Below are 21,317 nucleotides of genomic sequence, written 5' to 3'. Positions count from 1 at the left end.
AACCATCAATTTAAAAAGCTACATTTCCTAGGCACCTATCTCCAGCATTGGCAGATTAAGCTTTATAAAATATAATTAAGCTTCCCTCTATAACTGCATCATGAGAAAATGGCTTAAGAAAACAGCAATTTGAAGGGTAGGTCTGGGATGCTGTGATAAAATATAGGCAGTGGTATTTATGTGAATTCTGTTTGCAGGATTCTGGCAGCAGCTCAAAGACAGGTAAAAAGCCCTTCAGAGCAGCTGTAACAGGATCAGTGAGGGGTCAACTGACAGCCAATTGTGAGAAAGCTGTCATATATTTTAAAATGCCATGGGCACAAAAGTTTAAAATACAAGACCCAAATTGAAAGTTGCAAGGACAAGTAAATGCAATTTCAGGAGCTGATCGAAATTGAGTCTTTCACATGGAAACTCATAAGTAGCTTGCAGTGTGTGCAAAAAGAAATTAATATATAAACTGATAATATTTCTCCTGAATAAGGAGCTACTTAGAAATAAAAATTCTCATTAGAAAAATCCCCTGGGGTTGAAATGAAATCTGAGTTCGGAAGAGTGCTTTGAGTCTTACGTTGTAGTTAATATTTCAGAAACTGCCTTGTGGATCCCCCCTTATGAAAATCTGGATTCCACAATTAAGTGGGAGAAATAGAGAAACTCGCATCCTTATAAGCTCCTTGAACAATCTGTGTTTTGACCTGAGAAACCTAAAAGAGGGGTCTGAACATTGGGGCTGTCAAGTCCTATCATCTCGAGGATTGCTATTACTTCTACTCCAGAAAAATAAATTGAATTAAATTCTAAAATATCTTTATGAACATGGTTTGTTCTTACTCTTACATTCAAAGATCAAATTGCCTCAAAATCTTATTTTTAAGACTGGTGAGGTCCAATAATAAATTGTAGGAACTTGGTTAATGACTAAAAAGAATGGGGTATAGATTGTGGTTATAAAGGAATGCAATTATATTTTAAACAGCATAATACATATAGTATCTCCTTTATAATAGTCTCCTAAAATGGGAAGGTTTTCTAGTCATACAGTTGTTGATAAAAATCCCTTCAGCATTTTTTTGGGACTGGCTTTCAATTAATATAAAGGCACATGATTCTGAGTATCAGTGTGGCAATTCTCTCCTTTGAAAGGATGTCTGGTTTTTTTTTTTTTTTTTTATCATTGTAAGTACTAAAAGTCATTTCCCAGGTAATTGTGGTTGAGAGAGGAATAGTTAGAAAATATGCTTTTAGACAGAGTAGCCGAAAACTATTTTGTCTCAGTTATGAGAGTTCTATAAAATGTTTTGAGCAATCACAGCACCGCTGGTGAAAATAAATCTGTTTGGGCCACAGAAATTTGCATACATAACCTTACTCTGAGACTACGATAGTAGGCTCAAATACATGTATATTTAACAGCCTTGACTTAAAGAGATGTTATGTATTTTCTTCCAGATGTGGCTAAAGCCCTGTAAGAGGGCAGATATTCCGAAACGGCCAAGTTATGTTGCTCCATTGTATAAGACAAGTGAGCGGAGAGGAACATTATCCACCACTGGCCATTCCACAAATTTTGTGATTGCCATGACTCTTCCCTCTGACCAACCCAAGGAACACTGGATTGGACGAGGTGTGGCACTGTTATGTCAACTTAATTCATAACCAGAAGACGTCATTTCCTTGTTCCTATTTCTTGTTGGACGGCTGAGTAGGAAGCATATTTTACTACTTAACCATTTTTTTTTTTTGGTTTAAATACATTTGACTAAAGTTATAATTATGAATTTACTTATGAGCAAATGCAGATAAACGTAATATGATTCAGACTTAAATGTAAGGAAATGTTCTGAAATAAAGACTAAAGAAAACACATTGGCATATTTGCTCTCTCTGAGTAACTTTATTTTGGAGGAGTTCCATAAGCATTAGGAACATACATAAAATGACACACCACTGTTGACAATGAAAAAAAAAAAAAACAGCATTTGATATTTTCCAGCTTTTTAAGTTAAAAAAAAAAATGATTCAGTTAAAACAAAACAAAAGTTTAGATATTTTAGCAAGAATCACCTTGCAGGACCATAATCACATTTAAGCCACTGACTTTTATTGTTAATGGAAAAAATTCACACTGCATCTAGTTACTATAGTATTTCTAAGCATAATCACAGCTGATTGAATGCAATGTGATATATACCAAAATTCATATGGATGTCACACAGTGACAGCATTGTACAAGTAACATTAATGACCTCCAACAAACACACTTTAAATTAGACTGGTCAAGCTAAAAGGAATGTTGGAGCCAACAGAAATGTAGTGGAATTCAGATTGTCTAGTAAGACTTGAAACTATACATTAGAATGATGTGAAAACTAAATACTGGTGGAACTCTAATACTAGCAGCAACTGTTACAGCCCTCTTAAAAGATTTGTAAAATCTGGCAAATAAAGATAATACAATATTTGAGAGACTATAAAACTTTATATACTTCAGCATAACCCACTTGCTTTAAATCAGGTATTTTAAAACTGGGAGTATATTCCAGCTGTTGCTTTTATAAAAGTTCTAAAATGAAGCAGATTTAATGCTGGAATGCAGAATCCTATTTGGGTATAAAAACCCAAAAATGAACTATAAATATATCTTGGTTCAGAAATCAAGATACATGAATCACTTGAAGTTGGCAGTACTAAATAAAATATCAGCACCTTTTAGCTAGGTTGCTTGAAGGGCCAAGCAATGAGATGAGGACTGTCCTAATTCAGTGCCCAGTGCTGAAAATAATCTATGTATAAAACTTCTACTTATTATAAGGAGGCCATGGAGTAAGTCAGAAATAATTTTTCAGATTCAAGCATAAATTAAAGAACACCTAAGCTCCCTTGCTTACAGCATACAGAAGAAACACTGGCAATAATCTATAAATACCTGGATGCATGTGCTGCTCTCAGTTTTGTTTTTGTTTTAAAGTTCATAGAGTAGGAGGAAAGAAGAGTACTAAATGAAAACATTTTAGATGGAATGGAAAAGAGTTTGGCTCTTATATATTTGAACAATAAGATTGTTACAGCAGCTACACTGGTTGCCAAGCAGATTAAAACAAAGCTAGCTGCACATAGTTCAAATACAGTTTACCTGGCATAAATGAAGACCATGTGGCATAGGATGTAAACAGAAAGCTACATGCATATGACTAGTAATACAAATTATTAAGTAAAATTTCAGGATAAACATGGCTTGCACTTCTCACAAATCATTCACAATTACGTTAGGAGAACAGGGCACCTAAAAAAGAGACTAACCTCTATCAGGCACCAACAGCATATCTTGGCACAAGATGATCAGGTGATTTCAGCTGAGTAATTTAAATGTGTCTTCCAAGTCACTTGGGTACCATGACAGCCATGGTAATAATGGAGTTTATCCTAGTCACTGTTCTAAATTGACACTTCAGGTACAGATTACAGACATGGTAAACTTTGATTTTCTGCTTTACGACCTTGTAGCCAGCCACGGCATATGCTCTTGGTTCCAATGCCAAACTGGTAAAGCAACGTGAACATTCAGAACTTACATTTCCCAATTAACTAGTTGGTACTGTTAAAATAGGAAAATCAACTATTTAAACCATGTTTGGTTCATTTCTTTGATATTTTCTAGAGAGTTACAATTGTTTAAAAAGAGAACATTGACCACATGCTCCAAACCCTCACCTCCCCCCACCAAAAAAAAAACAAAACCAAACCAAAACAAAATTAAAGTAAAAAACAAAACAAAACAAAGAACACCCCAACACCAAGTATTATAATAATACAAAGAACCATTATGAATCTTTCATTAAACCGAAGCTCACACAAACATACAATCACAAATTTCAGTAGTTTAGGCTGCAGGTTTAAACACTATGCAAATATATACAAAAATAGTAACTCTAGATTCAAGAATAAGGGCTTTTCCCAATGCTAAATTCATACTCTAATGCAGCCTGAGCTTTCCTCTAGTTCCTATGTCTACTTTATGCAGCTTCAAAGCTGTGTCAAGTTGATCCCTATCACCACATGTATATATGTAGCTGAATTAAAGAACACTACAATTCATTCTTAAAACACACAAAAAATGTCTCCCCAAAGTCCATTTAAAATATTTTTAAAGTTAAATGATTTTTTTTGGTTCAATCTCTATTTCTGCATAGCCACAGAAGTTTCTACTAATAAAGAGACTAGTGTTTTATATGATTATTTTGTGAAAAGTCTTAATCAAACATCAACACTGGTTCATGGAGTCCCATATTCTCCTCTCTTTATCACAAGCTTTATATTTTTAAAAGACCCCTACGTGCAGGGAAAACAGTACTAAGCACCGGCCTTTTGTGGTTAGGCTCAAATCTACGAAACTTGTAAGTAGTGCAAGCCACTGACCTTCCTTTGAGCAACGTGCATACAGTACAAGGAACAGATGCAAAGCTGCATGGTAACGTTCTCGTAATCAACAGTGATTACTGGGAAAGGTCAAAACTGGATGTCAAACACAATTTTGTCTTCATAGAGGGCAATCACCAGCATAATGGCAAATCCAAACAGCAATCCTAAATTCTGAAGGATGAATTGCCCCACAGGACAAAAGCCATGTTCTTCATTGTCACCATCACCATGCAACATTTCTGGAAGCTAGAAAAACAAATCTTCACATTAAACTTTGTATAATACTTCTGCTCAAAACAGTTTTTAAAACCATTTTCCTACTTAAGAAAATAAATCACTAAAGTATAACTACAGACAAAATAATTATTTTATTGAACACAATGCTACCCACCAGATGTATTTTAGTCAAATACTGAAGAAATTTTATGCTTTCGCTAGTCATTAAGGAAATACTAACTCTGTTCCCTCCTCATCATCATCCCCCACAACAAACACTTAAAATATACACATTAGTCATTTTTCAACCAGTTACTATCCACTGACCTTATAAATTCTGACATTTTACTTTATGCTAAAGTATAAAGCAACTTATTACCAATAAGACACTCAGAAAAAAAGATCACCACAATTCCCACATTTACTAATGTATCTTAAACTCACTAAGAAAGATTCTTGAGCTAGGCATGGTGGCTCATGCCTGGAAATCCCAGCACTTTGGAAGGCCGAGGTGGGCGGATCATGGGGTCAGGAGTTCGAGACCAGCCTGGCCAATATGGTGAAACCCATAAAAATAGAAAAATTAGCCGGGCGTGGTGGGGCGCGCATGTAGTCCCAGCTACTCGGGAGGCTGAGGCAGGAGAATGATTTGAACCCAGAAGACAGAGGTTGCAGTGAGCCGAGATCACACCACTGCACTCCAGCCTGGGCAACAGAGCAAAACTCCATCTCAAAAAAAAATAAAAATAAAAACAAAAATTTAAAAAAAGGAAGATTCTTTTGGGAAATAACTAATTCAAAATGGTTTCACTTCTTCACTCTTTTCCACTTGAAATTCTCATTTCCCACTGCACATGACAGCAAAGAGATGCTTGGGGACAAATCCAAATCGCCATTCTATGCCCTTAAGCCACTGCTTTCATTCCAGTAACAGACACAGAAAATAACCTAGCAGAGCTATCCAGCATAACTAGTACCAAGTCATACACACTGCCCTCACAGTGTACTCTATTCTCTTAATATGGATAAAATGTCAAAATTCTGAAAATTGTCACATCTTTGAAGGCATAGTGCTTTGAAAAGTTTATGCACGGCTGGGCGTGGTGGCTCATGCCTGTAATCCCAGCACTTTGGAAGGCCAAGGCAGGCAGATCAACTGAGGTTGGGAGTTTGAGACCAGCCTGACCAACATGGAGTAACCCCATCTCTATCAAAAATACAAAATTAGCTGGGTGTGGTGGTGCATGCCTGTAATCCTGGGAGGCTGAGGCAGGAGAATTGCTTGAACCCAGGAGGTGGAGGTGAGATCGCACCACTGTACTCCATCCTGGGCAACAAGAGCAAAACTCCGTCTCAAAAAAAAAAAGAAAAGTTTATATACTTCAATTTCTAAAGCATACCACATACTACTACATCTAAGAGTAATCTGTAGATTCAAAATATAAAAATTAAATTCCTCTAATTTGTCTTAAGTAAATAAGATTTGTGGAAGAAATACATTTGCATCATTATAGGCATACATTCTTTCCACCCAAACCTAATCTAAAATTGTGAAAGAATTGCTACTTCCAATTTTTACTTTCACTTTTCTGCAAACATAGTTCAAATGTGCAATCAATATCTACAGAAAGATGACACTGATATGCTACTCTCTGGGACACTACGTTTTACTCCAAAACAGTATCTTGGTGCTTTGGGGTTTAGGGAGGAGAAATCTAGTGTTAAGTCACGTAATTCTTAATTCATACTTCTTCCTGTCTAGGAAGAAACATCATTATTTGTTATTAAATAATGGGTACAATTAATCCAACCACCATGCTCTGACGGTGCTACGGTATATTTTAGCCATCTTCTAAAGGTCATATTTAAGACCTACAGCATGCTATCATAAATTCTGTTTAAAAGTCTACAGAAATGGTATATAATAGCTAGTAAAGATTATTTTCTTGTCCAAACCATTCACAAAATCACTTTATCAAATCAACTAATGGTCTAAGAGTTGGCAAACCATACTGAATCTGGCCATGCCTATTCATTTACACATTGTCTGTGGCAGCCTTTGTGCTACAACAGCAGAGGCGCTGTCACAGGAACCACTCACTACAATGGCAGAGCTGAATAACTGTGACAGAAACCATATGGTCCCCAAAGCCTAAACCATTTACTATCTGGCCCTTCAAACTGACAGCTTCCTACATATGGTTCTAGTAAGAAGACTATTTTATTCTATCCTTTCTCCTCCTTCCCCCAAGTTTTTATTGTTACAAAGATTTTTCATTATGACTTTCCTTAAATACTTAAGCATAAACAATATGCAGGATGTTTTACAGAAATATGCCCACTAGATAGATATACATACCAACTAGAATAGGAACTATAGCTTTGCCACATTTAATTCTAACCTGAATGTCAACACCCACACTGTTTGTCACAACCACAGCTAAGAGTCAATCAACACCTATGGGTATGGCCATACTTGTTTAAAATATTATACAAAAATGCTTCAATACTGATTGATAAACAGCACCACTCAAAGTCCTCTACAACTGGATACTTCTACCTGGATATCCTATAGGTATCTCAAACTAAAACTTCTGGTACTGTTGATATCTTATTGAATGGCTTTAAATCAATAAAAGTCTTCCTCCACAGAGCCAAAGTGGTCTTTCTGAAACAAAAATGTGATCATGTCACTCTACTGCTTACACTTTTTAATGGCTCTCCAAAGTTTACAAGATAAACTCCCATCTTTTTGGTATGGCATGTTGTGTGACTGTCAGGATATGGCCAACACCTACCTGATGACAATGTGGATCCATTTTTTCCTACTTTAACATTAGAAAATACCCAATTTCTGTGTCATTAAAATCTCACAAAATATATGTGGATAGTTTCTTCCCTTTCTCTTGAACATTTAGAGTGTTTCCAATATAATTATGACATTATAAATACTACTGCAAAGAACCAAGTAGTGAGGTTTTATATTTGTTTGTTTATCAGGAGTAGTCATGTTATTTCCTCAGAATATAGTCCTAGCTACAGACTTACTGTTCAAAGGAATGATGTTATAAATCATTCAGCTTCCTCATACGACCCTTCCCCTTGCTTCTAATAAACTCCATTCTTTAGAACTCAGCTCGGATTTTTTGACAGAAAAACTTTCTATTCCCCATCTTTTTTGCCGGCCTCTCTGTAGTTCCACAAACATGGTGCAAAACTCTATCATAACATGTATGAAAATAACTGTAATTAATGACTACTTTTCTTCTGCGTTAAACTATAAATCCTTTCTGTAAAGACTCATTCTTCTTGTATCTGTAAATTTCTAGTGTTACAGATGAAAGGGAATACTAACTATAAACTAAATTTCCAGTAGTATATAAAGTAAGACAAAAATAAAAATGCCTGTCCTCCCAGGGCTGACATCTTAGTGGGGAAGACAAGGAACACAATAAATAAGTAAAATGGCGTTAATAGGTTGAGATACACGTACAATGGAGAAAAAGTAAAGCAGGGATAGAGGATATGAAATGTTGAAGGGGAGATTTAAATTTTAGATAAGATGCCTCCTAAGCAGGAGCTAGCCATGAGGATGTCTGCAGGAAAACTATTCCGGAGGGGTGATCAGCAGGTGCCACAGCCCTGATGCAAAGTGTCCCTTGGGGAGAGTGGGAGGATTTGAATTTAAGGATAGGAAAACTGAGGAGGACAAGGGAGTGGAAATGTTCAAGGATGATGAAAAACTTTGCAAGTCAAAGAAAGAACTTTAGGACTTTTACCCTGAATGGGATGAAAAACCACAATGTGAAGCATACAAATGGGATGATGTGATCTATGACTTAAAAGGATCACTCTAGTTGAGCTGATACAGAGTTGGAAGGCAGGGCAAGGGCAGAGCAGGGAGAGCAGTTAAAAAGAGAAAGATGGTGGTGGCTTGGATGAAAATGATGAGGGTACAGGTGGTTAGGCGAAAGAGGTCTCAGGGCTTTCTGGCAAACAAGATGTGGGAGGGCAAAAAGTTGAGTCAAAGGATAACACTCAGGTTTTTTGAGCAACTAGAAGAACAGAAGTATCATCATTTCTGAGATAGAGAATTCTACAAAACAGGCTGGTCAAGGAGTAGTGCTGGCAATGTCAAGAGCTGTTCTGAACATGCCAAGTGCACAATGCCTTGTAGACATTCAAGTACACTTGGATTAGTCTGGAGTTAAAGGAAAGGCCTATACTAAAGATACGAATTTAGGAATCATCAGCCAATAAATATTTAAAGCCAGGAAATTAGATAAAATTACTTATGTCTTTTGCCAACATTTAGATGCAGGGGGAGAAGAGGAGGATCCAGTATAGAGTCTGAGAAAAGCCAGCAAGGTGGAGAAAAGGCCAGGAAATTGTGGTGTTATAGAAACCTACTGACAAAAGACTGGGCGTGATGGCACATGCCTGTCATCGCCCCTACTTGGGTGGCTGGGGCAGGAAAATCGCTGAACCCAGGAGGTAGAGGTTGTAGGGAGCTGAGATCATGCCACTACACTCCAGCCTGGGCAGCATAGCAAGACTGTCTCACAACAAATAAACAAACAAACAAACAAACATAAGCCTACTGACATAAAAGCATTTCAAAGAAAAGAGAATGACCAACTGTCAAGTTCTGCTGTTATGACAAGAAAAATGAAGACTGGAAAATGACTAGTAGACTTAGCGATCCCATGGTCAATGGTTAATTTGACAAAAGCAGTTCTGGCAGAAAAGTCAGGGGGAAAACCTCATTAGGTTTGGCTCAAAAACAGAGAAAAATTTAAAAATAAACAATGGGCATGGCATGTTGGCTTATACCTATAATCTCAGCACTTTGGAAGGCTGAGGCTGGAGCATTGTTTGAGGCCAGGCATTCAAGACCAGCCTGGGCAAGATAGTGAGACTCCATGTCTAAAAAAAAAAAAAAAATTAGGCATGGTGGTGTGCACCTGTGGTCCCAGTTACTCAGGAGGTAGAGGCAGGAGGATCACTTGAACCTGGGGAGTCGAGGCTGCAATGAGCTATGATTGCACCATTGCATTCCAGTCTGGGTAACAGAGTGAGACCCTGTCTCAAAAAATAACCCAAAACAAAACCAACCAAACAAACCAAACCAATGAAAATGTTCTAAAAGAGAGCAGCAATAGGGTGACAGCTGAAGGGGAAGTTGGAACTAAGAGAGGTCCCCAAACTTTTTAAGAAAGGAGAAGTAATATGAGGCTTATAGGCTAATAGAAATAATCCAGCAGAAGGGGGGAAATGATGTGGGAAAGAGAAAGGAGAATTTAAGGGAGTTAGCAAAAGGGGATCAGTTCTAGGGAACAGTTTGCAGGAGCACCAGCTAAGAAGTTTCCTTTTGGTAACAGGAAAGAATGTAAATGGGCATAGATACAGCAAGATAAGCAGAAGTGATGATGAGAACTTGTGGATTGATGGTTTCAGTGTTCCCCATGAAATCAGAAGCAAGGTTATCAGCCGAGGGTGAGAACAGGAAAAAAATGAGATATTAAAAGTCAGCAGGGAAGATGACTATTCCTAGGTAATTTTGTAAACAAAAAGAAACAATTGTTTACATTTTCGAAACCTACGATAAACAGGCATTAATTCTGTGATTAAAAATTTAGGCTGGGCTGGGTGTGGTGGCTCACACTTGTAATCCCAGCACTTTGAGAGGCTGAAGCAGGAGGAATGCTTGAGTCCAGGAGTTTGAGACCAGCCTGGTCAACATAGCAAGACCCTATCTGTATAAATAAATAAATAAATAAATATATATATACACACACACACACACACACACATATATATACACTTTTTTTTTTTTTTTTTTTTTTTTTTTGCTGGCTGTGGTGGCAGTCACGTATAGTCCTAGCTACTCAGGGGCTGAGGCAGGAGAACTGCTTGAGCCCAGGAGGTCAAGGCTGCAGGGAGCCATATCCATGCCATTGTACTCCAGACTGGGCAACAGAGCAAGACCCTATCTTGTAAAAAGAAAAAAGAAATGGCTGCATAGTTTTGAAATAAGACTGTGATGATCTTACCAGAAAAAAAAAAGTAAACATCATATCTGGTCAAACAAACAAAAAAACCTAATTGCTAGTTCTATAAATATACAAACATATTTGGGGTATTAAAGTGGAATCAAAATAAATTGTTAGAATTTACATTTAACTTTAAGCTAAATTTAGAAATAAGAGAAATTATATAAACCCTATGGAATACATACCACTTCCTTCCAGAAGATTGGCTTACCTAACAGGAATAGTACTTCTCTCCTGTTTGCCACAAAACAAGCTCAAAAAATTAATTTTGCTAACAAAAATAAAACACTTTTACCCCAGTATTACAAAAAGTCTTCAAAGTAGTATAATAATTCTGTAATTATAACTCTACTACTAATGATTATTTAAATAGTAACATCATTTGGACAGACATTTTCAGCAACTCAACTGGTTTCCATAAAAGGAAACCTTCTACTTAAATAAATGTCTTTCCTTAAGAGATTATTTAGGATATTATGCCTCTAAAATGAGTTATATTTTTAAAAATAGTTTGGCTTCAAACCACTTCCAAGGATTTCTTTCATTTGCAGATTTAGTACCACCAAAAAAAAAAAAAAAATCTTACCATATCCACCAAGGCTACATAGAGGAACATGCCTGCAGTGACTGCAAAGATCCAAAGTGTGATGTTATTGGCATACTGACCAACAGCTGTGCCTATGAGCATGCCTATGTAAGCCATCATGGCAGAGAGGAGGTTGTATACAATTGCTTGCTTTACAGTCATGCCTGCTTTAAGAAGAACTGCAAAATCACCTGCAATTAAGAAACAATGGGAATGCTTTAAAACCACAGGATTTACAACACAAATCTGAATGGAGAAAAACGACTAAAATCAGCACAAAAAAGATACACACTTTTAATAAAAATACCTTATGTGATATATAAAATATTTTACTTATAAAACCATAATGCATGCAAAAACTTGGATGAATCTCAAAGGCATAATACTGAAAGAGGACCATCCGAAAGGTTATATATCTATTCTGAAACAGACAAAACGGTAATAATAAAGAACAATTAGTGGTTACCAGGGGATGGTGGAAAGCTGACTCTAAAGGAAGAGCACAGGACCGGGGTTGTTGGGGGTGACAAAGCTACTCTGATGCTGATGGTGGCAGTGATTACAGAAATCTATATATATGTTAAAATTCAAAGAACTGTACTCACAAAAAGTCAATTCTACTGTATAACTTAAATGTAAAATTTTTACAAAAGAAAAAAACACAGTCACCGCTTTTCTTGTAACCAACAATCAAGACCTCCCTGCTTGAACTTCTACCCTTTCTTCAAAGGGAAATGGCCTAAGGAAGAACAGAGATAACAGGTGCTTTAAGTATATTTTATGCTATGGTTACATTTATTTTTTTTTCCCCAGAAAGAAAAATTAAACTTTCATCCTGAAAATTCTAAAAATGTAGTAAGAATAAAGAGCCACTTCCTACCACTTCCTACCACTTTTCCATGCTTCTACAATGATGCACATAAATGTTTGGCTGAGGCTCCGAAGAGCATCAACAATGCTGAAAACAGAGCAAATACCAGGTTCTTATTAAGCCATGCTCCAAAGTCTGTTTCTAACTGTGATGATGAAGAATGGTGACACTGGTAACTCTGAAATCATCCATAACCACAGAGCTGATGTAAGACAAAAACTCACAGAAGGGAAAATACTGAAATGCTTTTTCTAAGGATCCTCAATGGACTCTCCTCCCGCCACCCCCTCCCTCTAAATAAGAAGAAAGGCACTTTTCTTATTCATCTGTCTAAAGCTGGAACATTATCTGCAAGCTTGACTCCTGCCTATGAAAAAAAATGAACTTGAAACATTAGGGGAAAAAAAATATTGCTCAGAGAAGTGTCAGTAGAAGGGCAAAATGATGCTAGAGACAACAGTATTGAAGCTAATGGGTCAAAAGCAATAGCTTGTTCCACCTTGAAGAGGTATGAAAGAAAAAAACCCATTATTAGCTTTACTTACTGTAATAATTTCGTTTCACTTACTACATGAACAAACATCTAATCAATTATTGAACACTCAGCATATGCAAGGTGCTATACAGAATACTGACTGGGTTTGTTTCTTTCCCTTAAGAAAGGATCTTAACAGCTACGTATCTAAAGATACATGATCTGTTCTTCTATACCTCTCATGGTTACAAGGTCATAGTCTACAACAAGGAGAAGTTAACAATAAAGAAATTACTGCAAGGTATATTTCTACCTTCCAACAAATTGCTACAAAGTAAACACTGCGGCGTCATTTTGGAAAGTTAAGATAATGTACCTAAGGAGATTATTTACCAATGGTTTCTAAGTTGTAATTGTCCAGTTTTCACCTAATGCTATTCTCCTTACATCTTTTCTCCTCTGATCCTAAATACGTTAATTCTCCTGCTGAGACCTGGATTTAATATCATCTTTTATCTCTTCTCTCTCCTGGAGTTCTGTTTAATTTTCTCCAGTCTTTCTCAGCTTTTTCTCTGTGGAAAGAGCTCCCTAACTTCCCTAACAAATTTCTTCTCCTTGTTTTCAATAAATCACACACCAACTGTGCTAGAGAGGCAATTTCATTTAGCAGGTTATATAAAACAGACTACAGAAGTGTCTTTTAGGTTACAAAATGCATTGCTTTCTTTTATAATTTAGTAATGCATTTAAAAATGAGCATTATTTAATACTCAATGAACAACGGTGTCATGGGTACAAAATACATCAACTTTGTTGCCTTCTCTAATATTACTGGATAGCAAGATGGTTTAGTTCCTTCCTAAGTAACAACCAAACAGCATGAATTAACTAATCAAGATTCAAGGCGAACTATTTTCATTTAATACTTTTAAAAATTATGGTATAATTACACAATTATTTCATTTTTAAAAAATGTAGACTTCTATGAATTTGGACAAACACATACACCCTATAGCTATAAACACCATTAAACTCTAGAACTGTTTAATTACCCTTCCAAAATTTTGTTAGGCCACTCGCCCTTAGGCAAACAACAATCTGCTTTCTGTTCCTATGATTTTGCCTTTACCAGAACATCATCTAAATAGAAGCACACAGTATGTAGTCTTTCAAGTTTAGATTTTGTTCACTTAGAATAATGCATGTAAGACTCATTCGTGTTACTGTGTATATCAGAAAATTATTTTATTGCTCAGTAGTATTCCACAGATGAACCACAGTTTATTTATCTACATTCATCAGCAAAGAACATTTAGGTTGTTTACAGTTTTTGGTAATTATGGCAAAAGACACTGCACACATTCATAAACAGGCCTTTTGTGTCAACATAAGTTTTTGTTTCTCTTGGCCAGACACCTATTAAGTGGGGTCACTGGGCCATACAGTTAAGCATATTTCTAATTTTATAAGAAATTGCATCCCCGCCAGCAATCTATAGGAGCTCTAGCTGTTCCACATCCTAGTCAGCCCATAATTTGAAATCCAGCATCTAAAATCTCATCTGTATACTTTCTTCAGTGAAATGTTGTTCAAGTCTTTTTGTCTATTTTATTTTGTTGGGCTGTTTGTTTTCCTGTGATTGAAGTCTTCTGTCAGGTATGTATTGTCCAAATATTTTGTCCCAGTTTGTGGCTTGCCTTTTTGTTAACTGTCTTTTGTGAAGAGTTTTTAATTTGTAAGAAGTGTATTTTATGACTATTTTCCTTAATGGTGCAAGCTGTTAGTGCTGTATCTAAGAATACTTTGCCTAACCCAAAGACACAGAGATATTCTATATTTTCTTCTATTTTTAAGAGTCTCCATTTAGATTACCTATTTTGAGTTCATTTTTTTTTTCTATAGTGAGATATGGGTCAAAGGTATTTTTCTTTCTTCCTTTTTTTTTAATTGCACGTAGATGTCCAATTGTTACAGTGCCATTTGTTGAAAATACTATCCCATCCTTTCAACATGGAATTTTCTTTGTATTTCTGTTGAAAATAAATTGCCATATATATGAGGACTCTTTGCTTTGTTCCACTGATTTATGTGTCTACTCTTTCACCAATTCCAACTGTTTTGATTACCGTGGCTTTATAGTAAATCTTAAATCAACTTGGCTGCCCTTTTCCAAAATTCTACGGCTATTTAAGTTCCTTCCCCTTTCCATATAAAATTTTTAAAAAGCTTGTTCATCTCTGCAAAAAAGCCTGCTGGATTTTTTACTGAGAATTCACTGTGTCTATAGGAAAAAATTAACATCTTAACAATAGTCTTCTGGTCCCTGAACCTGGTATAGCTCTTCATTGAAGTCTCCTTTGGTTTCTTTTATTGATGATTTGTAGGTCTACACATATTGTTAGAGTTAAGCTAAATATTACACGTTTTTGATACTATTATAAAATTTTAATTTTCAACTGTTGATTGCTAGTATATAGCAATACAAATCATTTTTGTATAATTATCTTTGTATCAAGTGAATTATTTTATTTTCAAATCTATCTTGGTTGTAGTCTTATCTCAAGTTATAAATTCTCAAAGGTATCAGCATGTTTTTCCCTTTTTCCTCATTTCCCTTCTCAGTAAGAACCTGTATAAACATTTTAAAACTAAGTCAAAGGAATCCTCACAGCAGGGATTTATACTAAACATGCAAATCTATTCATCTTTTGATAAATCAATATTCTTTCCTTCCTGCTGACAAAGGATATCATTAGCACAATGAATGAGGTGTGCCTGCCAAAGCTGTTAAACTAATGAGATCCAATGCTATAGATGTTAACATCTGTTAACATCCACTATTGAGGATTTTTAAAAACGTGTATATTTTAAGGTTCTTTATTCTTGTCTTAAAAAATGGTTGTATACATGTTAAAATTCTACATAAATTTATACAATGAATGTTCAATTTCCCACGGACAGTTTAACACATTATGAAAATCTCATTTTAAATTTCTATGTAATCCTTAATTTGAGAGGAAAGGAAAAATGTACAACACTATAACCTCTCTTAATTGAGTCTTAGTAATATGGCTACATATTTTTTCTTGTTCAACTTTCATTTTAGAAGCATGAGGTACATGTACAGGATTGTTACAGAGGTATATTATGTGATGCTGAGGTGTGGGGGTATGATTGAATGATCACCCTGGTATATTACACAATAGTACCCAGTACCCAACAGCTAAGTTTTCTAACCCTTGCCCCATGGCTATATTTATTTATTAAAATGTTATTTCCTTGAAGTTGAAACACATTACTCAACATCAAGAAGAATGTTTGGGAAATTGTGATAGACCAAGATGTCAAAATGGAAGGTGACCCACTCATATCCCAACATCCACAAGAAGAATTCTGTATCTATCCACAGTCAAAAGCCTCTCTGTGGAGTCTCAGAATTCAGGCAGGAGTTTGTGAAACCCTCGTGGACTCCAAGACCCGGGGGCTGTTCTGGGAGTGCAGACGACACCCAAGTGGTTGATCCGTCCTAAGTTCAAACCTGGAAGCGGCTGTCTTCCTGCTGCCCCCGATGGTCCCCAATATTATATCCCCTATAGATGGCCTCCTCCTACTACAGGCTTTTATGTAAATTATTCTTCAAATGCTTATACAGTTCCTTATTGAAGGAAGGTGGAAAAAAGTGAAGAGATAAGACAAAGTAGTATTGTAACTTAAATTCAGCTACATAAGTTTGGCAAACACAGAAAACAGAGTAATGACTTACTAATTCAGGCAATTTAACCCATTACCACACCAGAGAGCAAACACAAAATGAGATGTGAGTTTGCTATTTCCTCAAATGCTTTCAATTTCTTCATGTCTCTTAGCGTCAAACTCCCTGAACTATATGTTATTCTATGGTTCTAGGGATATGTTTTTACATATCACATTTCTAAACACAACTACAAAACACACGTGCAGCAACTGCAGAGAGAAAAAGGGGTAAGTGGTAAGAAGGTAACCATCATTAATCTCCAAAACAACTCATTTTCAATTATGTGTCTCAGTGAATATACCACTGGAGAAACAGCAATCTGCTCAGAAATAGAACACTAGAACTTGGAATTACTGACCAACTGAGGGTCAGTCTCCAGTGTATTGCAATGTAATTTGAAAACATGTTTTTCCTCCAAGGGTCTGAGATCAGTATGGAAATCTCAGAATCGTTTTAAGAATTCATAATAAAAAATGTAACAGGGTAAAATTAGGTTTTAGATCAAATAGATTATCCTGAAATGTGACATACTATACTGCCTTTTCAACATCTTAACCTAGAAAGTGGGGAGTGGACTTCTCCCTGGCTCTATCTGCCGTGCTTCTAACTCAACCCACAGAGGAATGACTTTCCCTGTGCTTGGGAGTTCTGAGGAAGAACCGTGTATGCCTTTCTCCACATCTTGTTTCTCTCCGACTAAGAGTAGATGATCTGGTCAGAGTAGGAACACTGACCTGGTCCTATTGTACAAAAGTGCCCTTTGCTGTGCCTTAAGACAAAAACTATCATCGACAAAAACGATCATATTCTTACTTCCTTTATTTATGGTCCCTAGACCACTTCTTAACTTGTTGATAGATACAAGGACCAGAGGCCTTTCTGTCACCTCCAGAAGAAGAAGCTGGGCCATTTCTTTACACTGTTTCTTCCCTAGTAGCCTATCCAGCTAGAGTATGGTACAGTTTATGTCAATTTAACATTAGGAAAAATGCACATTTTTCTGAAAGCCTACTCGTTTCCCTCTGGCAAAATTCAGTATACTCTGGCTTGACATTTCCTCTCACAGCAGTAGCAACATCTCAACCTCTGATTTGTGGGATAAAACAGGTAGACATCTGAGGTCTGAATGACTCACTAGGGGGTCCTGGCCCAAGCAGAGTTCTCCGCTCCAGTTTTTTACCAGAGCTCTGCATTGAGTATCAAGGGTTTACCTAGCCATTAATGTATGTAATGCATTTGTCCTACACGTGGTTATCAGCCCTTGTGTGTCATGCCTTCAATGAGAAATTGCAGACAGAAAAAGAAGTGGTAAGAAGGTCACCATCCTTAATCTCCAACTTGTTCTCAATTCTGTGTCTGAGTGAATACTTCAAGGTTAGGGCAATTTGACAAAACCACATTTAAACTTGAGGTAGCCTGACACGCCATTCATCGGGTAGTGGGTAGATGAACAGGAAGGAAAGTCAGAGGCTTTTCTAGTACATTATGGAGGTATATGCATGATTATCCAAGTCTATTACTAAAAATAGTGGGTTTTTTTAGTGAAAGATTAAATATGAGGCAACATGTTACTCATATATAAAAACTGATAGCCTTGATTTGTGGAGTTAGACTAAAAGCAGTATGTGATAGATTAACAGCAGTATGTGATAGAGAAGAGTATAAGACATAGTATCTATGCATTAAAAAACTACAGTTTAAGAAATTGGGCATCTAACAAGAAAATGGGCGAAGGACCCCGAGAAAGCAAACAAAAAAATTTAGAGGAAACAGTAATCCAAGGCATGAGGTAAAAGACAGTAATAAAGTTGAAAGTTCTTAACATGATAAACTAGGAACAGAAGTATTTGAGCCAGCCATGTAGGAGAATGGTATAAACAAAGAAACAGATTCAGGCACCCACACTACACATTTGGTGAATTGCGTTTAGTTGAAATGAAAAACATGTAACAGGATGTACTGCAGGTAACACCAAAAAGGTAGGTAGAGAGAAGTGAAGGTCATTGAAAGCGTGACTCATAGCTGGGCATGGTGGCTCACACCTGTAATTCCAGCACTTTAGGAGGTTGAGGGAGGTGGATCACTTGAGCCCAGGAGTTCAGGACCAGCTTGGGCAACATGACAACACCCTATCTATCAAAAATACAAAAATTAGCTGGGCATGGTGGTGCTTGCCTGTAGTCCCAACTACTCAGGATGCTGAGGTAGGAGGATCATTTGAGCCCAGGAGGTCAAGGCTGCATTGAGCCGTGATCACGCCACTGCACTGCAGCCTAGGCAACAGAGGGAGACCCTGTTACAGGAGGAAAAAAAATGTGACTAATAAAGTCCAGCTCTATTTTATATGTCAGGAAAGTTACTGAAAGACTTTAATTATATGAAAATATCACATTTAAACAGATATATCTGGCAATGATATACTACAACAGAATAAAACCCGAGATACAAAGACTATGGAAACTGTCTAAGCAAAACACCACAAAGGCAGTGATGACTTGGTCTGGATAAAGGATAATGGGCATGAACAAGAGATAAGATTATCTGTCTGAAGTTGGCAAGGTAAATGAAACCATGCAGAATCAAGCCCCAAGGAATCAGCACCAAGTATGCACTAACATATTTTTACTGCTTTATGTAAGAAGTTACTGATTTTTCAAGAAAATCATATGGTAAGTTACATTAAAAATAAGCAAATACTACAAATCAAGACAATTACGCACAAATGACAGACATTTCATAGCCAGGTGAGTTTTCAGAAAAATTAAATTAGAAAACACATGAACAAATCCCTTGCATATTCAAAAGGTGACATTAGTATTTTTTTCTTTCAAATTAATGCCATCTCCATTTCCCTCAGATATTTTGCATGTGAATGAGTATTTACATCTTAAGCTACTGTTTTCTAATTTATAAAAGAGGAAAACCCAAAGCACTACTGCATGTGGAGAGAAACTAAATTGGTAAACCAATAAATACCAACTAAAATAAAAAAGAAATGGTTTACATCCATTACCTTGGTAAAACAAAGTTAAGGCCAGGTGCAGTGGCTCACACCTGTAATCTCAGCACCTTGGGAGGCTGAGGCAGGCAGATCACTTGAGGTCAGGAGTTCAAAACCAGCCTGGCCAACATGGTGAAACCCTGTCTCTACTAAAAATACAAAAATTATGGCCGGGCACAGTGGCTCATGCCTGTAATTCCAGGACTCTGGGAGGCCGAGGCAGGCAGATCACCCGAGGTTGGGAGTTCGAGACCAGCCTGACCAACATGGAGAAACCCCGTCTCTACTAAAAATACAAAATTAGCCAGGCATGGTGGCGCAAGCCTATAATCCCAGCTACTCGGGAGGCTGAGGCAGGAAAATTGCTTGAACCCGGGAGGTGGAGGTTGGGGTGAGCCAAGATCACACCATTGTACTCCATCCTGGGCAACAAGAGCAAAACTCTGTCTCAAAAAAAAAAAAAAAAAAAAAAAAGAGCCAGGTGTGGTGGCGCACGCCTGTAGTCCCAGCTACTTGGGAGGCTGAGGCATGAGAATCACTCGAACCCGGGGGACAGTGGCTGAAGTGAGTTGAGATCATGCCACTGCACTCCAGCTTGGGCAGCAGAGCAAGATTCTGTCTCAAAGGAAAAAAAAAAAAAAGAAAGTGAGCTAATGCCAAGTGTTGGGAGGGTTGTGGCAACAAGAACTTTCAGGTATCGCTATTTGGAAATCATACTGCTTTAGCATGCATACCCTACACCTGTCAATTCTGTTTCTGAGTATATATCTCAGAGGAGTTGACAGGTACCAAGTCTAGAGATGTTCAATGCACTACTTACTATCTGTGACAGGAGGAAATTAAAGGCCATGTGCTGTGTCCAATAGTAGGTGCTAAATACGTAAAATGTGGTGAAAGCACATTTCTGAGTACTGGGCAGAAGCCATATATTAAATTAACTCATCGTAATTGGGATGGAGAGTTTTAAAACATAATAAGAAGTAACATAAGGTAAGAAACATAGGGGGCCGGGCGCGGTGGCTCAAGCCTGTAATCCCAGCACTTTGGGAGGCCGAGACGGGCGGATCGCGAGGTCGGGAGATCGAGACCATCCTGGTTAACACGGTGAAACCCCGTCTCTACTAAAAAATACAAAAAACTAGCCGGACGAAGTGGCGGGTGCCTGTAGTCCCAGCTACTCGGGAGGCTGAGGCAGGAGAATGGCGTGAACCCGAGAGGAGGAGCTTGCAGTGAGCTGAGATCAGGCCACTGCACTCCAGCCTGGGTGACAGAGCAAGACTCCGTCTCAAAAAAAAAAAAAAAAAAAGAAACATAGGGGATGTATAAGGAGAGGGAATCAAAGTGAGCAGAATGTAACCCATTTCTCTTTTAGAAAAAAAAAAAGTGCAGCTCATTTCTAGCGTTCATTTCTAAGGGCAAATGGGAAATGCATTCGGAAAAAAAAAGAATCAAGTCCAACATAATATATATGATTACTATAGTTGAAAGTGTATCGATAAAGAAGAAAACATTTTTTAAAATGAAAAAATAAAAATACAGGTTTTCAAAGATTACTTTTTGAGTATTCAGCTCCATCCTACCAAAATCACATAAGAAACACATACTAGATTTTTGGGTATTAAGATTATAATATTAAAATATATAAAATGAAAACAGAAATCATCCAACCTTCTTACTTCATAGATAAAATAAGAGCTTTGGAAATAAATGATTACTCTAAAACCTCAGTGCTGGTTAGTAACAGAGTTAAGAATGCAACCCTATCTTTAATAACCATCCAGGTAACTGTTTTGAACATCAATAATAACTTTCCATTATTTATGAAGAAAGACTGCCTTAGGTACATCTAGGAAAACTTTCAATTATGTAATTGCAAACTTTACCCTGATTCTTTAAAAAATATAGTCTACATGGTATATGAAATAAAAGTAGATTAACA

General features: G+C 37.0%; 2 protein-coding genes across 5 annotated transcripts in view; one reads left to right on the top strand and one right to left on the bottom strand.

Annotated features, from left to right (window-relative positions):
* DNAH7 (dynein axonemal heavy chain 7) overlaps nucleotides 1–1,875 on the top strand; it is a 340,938-nt gene extending 339,063 nt beyond the window's left edge. Inside the window, exon 65 of the mRNA XM_025404220.1 lies at nucleotides 1,453–1,875. Within this exon, the coding sequence (XP_025260005.1) occupies nucleotides 1,453–1,659 (207 nt within the window). The 3' untranslated portion in view covers nucleotides 1,660–1,875. The remainder of the gene's footprint in view (nucleotides 1–1,452) is intronic.
* Nucleotides 1,876–21,317, bottom strand: part of SLC39A10 (solute carrier family 39 member 10) — an 81,773-nt gene continuing 62,331 nt past the window's right edge. For 2 of the 4 annotated variants that reach the window (XM_025404216.1, XM_025404214.1), the window contains exons 9-10: nucleotides 11,278–11,468; nucleotides 1,876–4,668 (exon numbers count right to left, since the gene is read on the bottom strand). In XM_025404216.1, coding sequence (XP_025260001.1) covers nucleotides 4,510–4,668; nucleotides 11,278–11,468 — 350 coding nt within the window. In that variant the 3' untranslated portion in view covers nucleotides 1,876–4,509. The remainder of the gene's footprint in view (nucleotides 4,669–11,277; nucleotides 11,469–21,317) is intronic. The other 2 variants (XM_025404218.1, XM_025404217.1) reach the window with 1 other exon arrangement.

This window comes from Theropithecus gelada, chromosome 12, assembly GCF_003255815.1.
Source record: "Theropithecus gelada isolate Dixy chromosome 12, Tgel_1.0, whole genome shotgun sequence".
Taxonomy (NCBI): Eukaryota; Metazoa; Chordata; class Mammalia; order Primates; family Cercopithecidae; genus Theropithecus; species Theropithecus gelada.
The sequence above is the reverse complement of the archived record's forward strand: the minus strand, read 5'-3'. Positions and strand labels throughout refer to the sequence as shown.